General features: G+C 29.9%; 1 protein-coding gene across 1 annotated transcript; it reads right to left on the bottom strand.

Moving 5' to 3' along the window:
- Positions 1–1,631: 1,631 nt before the first annotated feature.
- Positions 1,632–4,049, bottom strand: LOC105460728 (cytochrome P450 9e2-like). The gene has a single exon (XM_011707226.1). The coding sequence runs from the start codon at positions 3,971–3,973 to the stop codon at positions 2,426–2,428; it is 1,548 nt and encodes a 515-aa protein (XP_011705528.1). The 5' UTR covers positions 3,974–4,049; the 3' UTR covers positions 1,632–2,425.
- Positions 4,050–5,720: the final 1,671 nt, after the last annotated feature.

Below are 5,720 nucleotides of genomic sequence, written 5' to 3'. Positions count from 1 at the left end.
ACGTGTGCTCTTCCGATCTTTTAGATATTTCTAAATATTGTGGCTTCTATGAAAAGTCAATCTTTATTGATTTAATTTTATAAAATAATTTTTGCATTCTTTTTGTTTACAAAAAGTCAATTTTAAAGAATCAAAAAAATTTGGCTCATATATTATCTCCATGACAAAATTTGTTCAAGACTTCTTTGTGTTTCTTTGGAATAATGTAAACGCACAAGGTATGCTAACTAAATAAATGTACTAACAATAAGTTATTGATGTGACTGATGGAACTTGATCTTTGATCTTCATCTGCGTATTACTCACAGATTACGATGATATTACTTCTAATCGATTGTTACCGACTTGTTTTGCTACTAAAATGCACGTGCACATATACAACATATTGTTTATCACAAGCATAAGAAATGTTTATTCACAAGTACATAAAAGTAAAAATAAAAATTGTTAAAAATAAGAAAATGTAAGAAATAATGAATTTCACACGAGTTATATGTGCAACAGCACTTTGCAATACGTATTGATAATATATGGATCGGTGGTCAGGCAATCTAAGGATGAAAATGCGAAACTCTCACTTACGTCACAGGTGCCTAAAATAGCACATCGCTTACATCGCTATTACAAGAAAGAGAAACATGTGAAATATAGAAAGAAAATATGAAAGAAAATATGAATGTGAGAGATATGAGGCATAGAAATGCCCGAACGTTACCCACGAACAATCGCGCGAACGTAAAACAACACGATCTTAATTGAGGGCATGGCACAATTAGAATTTGCCTACTGCTGACTGACAGCTACATGAATTGTAATTCAAGGTAACACTAGTGGGCATGGCCGAGATAAGCAATGAATCCCAATTAATCCTCACGTTGATTTTGAGTGAGCAAATAAAGCGAATTAAAAACGCACCGAAAATCTTTATCTTGAATGATAAATTTTAAAAATTCACAGATAACGTGTTTGTACGATCTCCGAGTGCATTCATTTGTAAAATAACTACAATAACGACTCTTATCACGTATCTCTTAAAGCAATATCATATTTAAAATTAATGATTGGATGTCATAGCCAGCTAACATATTTTAAAAATAGCTCTCGGTAATTGAAAAATTTAGAAATGCAACATTCAAATATTATGTTAGGAAGCTTCTAAAAGGAAAACAAATCATCGTTGAAATAACATTGGATCACGCAATTAGCCGCTCCAATTCATCCTCTAATCGCGATTATGCAAAGAGTTACGTGTACGGATAATGTTTGAATAATTTCGTACTATTTAAAAATTACCTCTTTGAAAAAAAAAGAAAAAAGCAACAAATGCATGCGTGAATTGCAACACAATACAGTTAGATAAAATTATAAAAATTATCGTATGAATATTTTAATATAAAAAACACATTTAAAATATATAATAATTCTAAACAAAATATTTTTAACAAAAATATACAATATTATTGCTAAAAAGAAAGTTTTCTATTTACTCTCTAAATTTTTTGGAGTGAATTTTCAATCTTTTGAAGTGAGATTCACTCTAGAAAAATTAGAGAGTATGTTTAATATACATTTTTATGAAGTCTATTTTTTGAAATCTTATATAACTTATACAATAACATTGTCTAAACGGTTACTTTTCATTATAATAATTTTTTTTGGAACATTTATGAACATATAAGAGGTATTATAATATTAAACATATTAAGAGTATTATAATTATTGTAAGATGTAAATGCGTATGTGATACGCGCATAATATTGCATCAATTAATGTGTGTCTGTGTGTATAATATAATTTGTTCTTTTTCAAAATATAAAATAATTAATTTTAATGCTTAATTTGTATTCTACCTTAGTACTTAGATTGCTTAAGTTTACAACAAATTGTAAGGAAATATATAAATTACTAAACTCTAACTCTAACTCTAAACTGTAACTCTGCACTAATAAGAAAATAAATTTTTCTAAAAGTAAAAAAGTTAAATAAACGTTTGCATTATAAAAACATTCAATTTTGCATAAAATATTAAAAACATTATACTACTAAACCTTTATTATACCTATTAGGCGATCAGTACAAATTTCATAAGTCATTAAAATAACCAGTACGATCGAATAAATTCGCTAATCTAAGCAAAGCACACAATGTTTATTATTATAATACTTATTAATATTTCTTAATACTTAATTACTTATTAATTTCTTCATTTCACATCAATAAAAATTTGCTTTTTTTAGCATTGATAATAACATTCGATTTCTGCATTTGATTTAAATGATAATGTAATAAATTGCAAACCAATTTTACTGCGTATTTTAATTATGTTTGAAAGCGTAGAATATTTTGAAAGTACAAAATGCGATAATACTTTTTCGCACAAATTACATATTATATATTGTAAAATAATATATCTGTTGCAAAATTTTTACGTTTCTCTCTTCTCCAAGCCAACCCAGAATCCGTCAACAGGTTTCAACATAAGTTCCTTTTTAGTAAATACAATAGGTTCGACGGTTTTTTCCGTAGTTTTCAAAGTAAACTTTTGTAAAAGATGAGCTATTAAGATCTTAGTTTCCATAAGAGCAAATCGATTGCCGATACACTTTCTGGGCCCAAGACCGAATGGTAGATAAGTGTATGGGAATACGTTATCTTTGTTTTCTTCGCTGAATCTTTCGGGATCGAATTTATCCGGATTCGGAAAATATTTCGGATCGCGTTGTATAGCATAAGCAGGAAACAGCAAACCATCGTTAGGTTCGACAATCACGTTCTTGCAGCCTGGTTGCGATGGAGGTAATTCGTATCTCTTTGCACAACGTCTATCAAGGAAAACCGTTAGTGGATATTTTCTAAGAGTCTCGGAAGTCACCATGTCCATGTAAGACATCTTCATTAGCGACTCGTAAGAAATTTCACCGTTTCCGTCGACAAGATGTTGCTGTACCTCCTGGTACAAACGATCTTGAACATCTCGATTAACCGCCAGTTCGTGAGCAACTAAACACATTAAGGTCGCAGAAGTTTCAAAACCCGCAATGAAAAAGATAAAAGCTTGCGAAACAATGTCGTTCAATGACATCTTGTGAACAGTGTCTTCTTTATCTCGAGACTGCATTAACAAATGGATCATGTCTGGTCTAACGATACCTTGTTCTTCACGCGCTCTAAGTGTTTCTTGTATGATTTTTTTGAAAAATTTGGCCGTATTCGGCGAAAAAAAAGTTAGACCAATTGATTTAGCAAACCACGGATACTTCATTAAGATCATCAACTTGATCATTGCTAGTAGTCCTGTAGGAAATTTGATAGTCTCCACTCCCTTTACATAAAATTCATTGTTTTGATCTTTCATAGAATTTACACTTATTCCAAAAGCTGACGTAGCAATTACATCGGTAGTGTATCGTCTAAAGACCTCCTTAGTTTCGATCGTATGACAAAGTTCCGGATGGTCCACCAAATAGTCGACAAAATCGTGAGAACACTTTGATAGCAAATCGAACATAAACTTCATTTTACTGGCAGTGAAAGAGGGGCTTAAGATATTCCTCATTTCTCTCCAACGATCTCCACGCAAGGCGAAAATGTTCTTAGAAAACAATGGTTCTACACTTTCGTCAATGAAGCTGCGATGATCCGGAAAATGTTCAAAATCCTTCACAACAATGTCTTTAATTAGTTCGGGATCGCGCACAAGCAGGGTAGGATTGAACATTTCCACTATTCCAACGTATTTAGCATCTGGGAAGTAATTGTACAAATACTGGCAATAATCGGTAAAACTTATGTAACCCGATATCAACTTCCATGTCGTTATAAAAGATGATAACGAATTTGGCAGGTAAGGTAGACCCTTATTTTTCCAGTAAAAATATGTGTGATGCAGTACAGAGATAATTTTCAGAACGCCGATAATAATCAGAGTACTCAATAATAGCACAAAAGGCGACGGAAGCAATAATGAATCCATCGTGACAGAATAACACACAAAGATGCTTCGTCGGTTGCTGCGTAGAACGTTCTAATACGTATGCGAGATGTGCGCGAAGGTTTTACTGTGAAGAAAATAATGGGAGGGGGAACTGCTTCTCGGTATAATCGCGATGATACGTGTCGCATTAATATAGTTGCACGAGAACCATTGAGTCGCTTTTGCACATTTTTGAATATCGTGATTTCTATCAAAACTAAATCTTTACTAATTTAATTAAAAAAGACTTAACAAAAATTATCAACATCTTTGATATAAAAATAGTTATTGATAATTATATAATTGTAACTAGATTTATGATACATTGTACATTTTAACATAACAGAATATTGTGAGAAAAAAACTAATGCATGTTGTAAACAGTAAAATATGTATGAAAAAATTTCATTTTTCTACTTTATTATTTAAACGCCGAACCAAAGATTGTTATGATATCACGAAAACACACTAAATAAAAAAAAATACAAAATAAATAACTTTTTTATTATCACGTTTTGATGTTAAAAATGTACGTTATGTTTAATTAAATATAATGTAGCTTTATAATGCAATTAAAAATTTTAAGAAAGATACGTGATATAATCCAAAATATTATTTTTAAAAGAAATTCTGGAATATGTAAACAAATAGATGCATCCCAAAAGAGCAAAGAACTTTCTTATAAAAATATAATATTCTTACTTAATGTTTGTATTGCTTCATTTTCCATAAAATTAAAAAAAAATTTAACCAAATTAGTGAAGTTTAACAAATAAAAATAATTATCAATAAAAGAAAAAGAAACATGTAAAATAAAAAAAGGATACGAAACGTATGAGACATAGAAATGCCTGAATACTGCCTATTGCGCAAATGTAGAACACCATGATATTAATTGATGGAATGGCACAATTATAATTTGCCAACTGACGACTGACAACTTCATGAATTAAAATTCAAGGTTACACTAGTGCGCACGGTCGATACAAGCTATTTCTTAGTAAAGTACAAGCATACTTCACGTCTTCCACGACTTGCCGTCAACATCACTGTCGATGATAGAGCATAAATGGATCTTATTAAAAAACATAAATAATAAATCCAAATTAATGCTGCTATTGATTTTGAATGAGCAAAGCGAAATAGAAACGCATTGAAATACAAAATATTTATCTTGTATGATAATTAATTTATGAAAAATTCACAGTTATCGTGATTATACGATCCTCGAGTGCGATCATGCGTAAAATAACTATGCATAAAATAAAATAGCAACAACTCTTATCATGTATCTATTAAAGAAATATCACATTTAAAATTAATATTTGGATATTATATACAGTCACCAAATTTTAAAAATAATTCTTGATAATTGACAATTTTAGAAATGCCACAAACATTCTCAGATGTTTCTAAGAAGAATACAAATCACATCGTTGAAATAATATTGGACATGCCGCTCCAATTCATCCAGTAATAGCTGTTACACAAAGAACTACGTGTACGGATAATTTTTAATTAATTTCGTATTATTCAAAAATTATCTTTCCAGAAAAAGAGAAAAAAGCAACAAGTGTACGCGTGAATAACAACATAATATGTATTATATGTAGTTAGATAATAATGTTGTAAAAATGCTATAATATACAAAAATACATTTAAAAACATTGAAAACATATAAAAATTTTAAACAAAAAATATTAACAAAAATACAATATTGTTCAAAAAGAAACTTTTTACGTATATT

Source organism: Wasmannia auropunctata, unplaced genomic scaffold (assembly GCF_000956235.1).
Source record: "Wasmannia auropunctata unplaced genomic scaffold, wasmannia.A_1.0 LD316652.1, whole genome shotgun sequence".
Lineage (NCBI taxonomy): Eukaryota > Metazoa > Arthropoda > Insecta > Hymenoptera > Formicidae > Wasmannia > Wasmannia auropunctata.
The sequence above is the reverse complement of the archived record's forward strand: the minus strand, read 5'-3'. Positions and strand labels throughout refer to the sequence as shown.

What these genes read in the sequence shown, in the direction of transcription:
- LOC105460728 (XM_011707226.1), bottom strand. Translation starts at nt 3,973, where the DNA reads ATGGATTCATTATTGCTTCCGTCGCCTTTTGTGCTATTATTGAGTACT.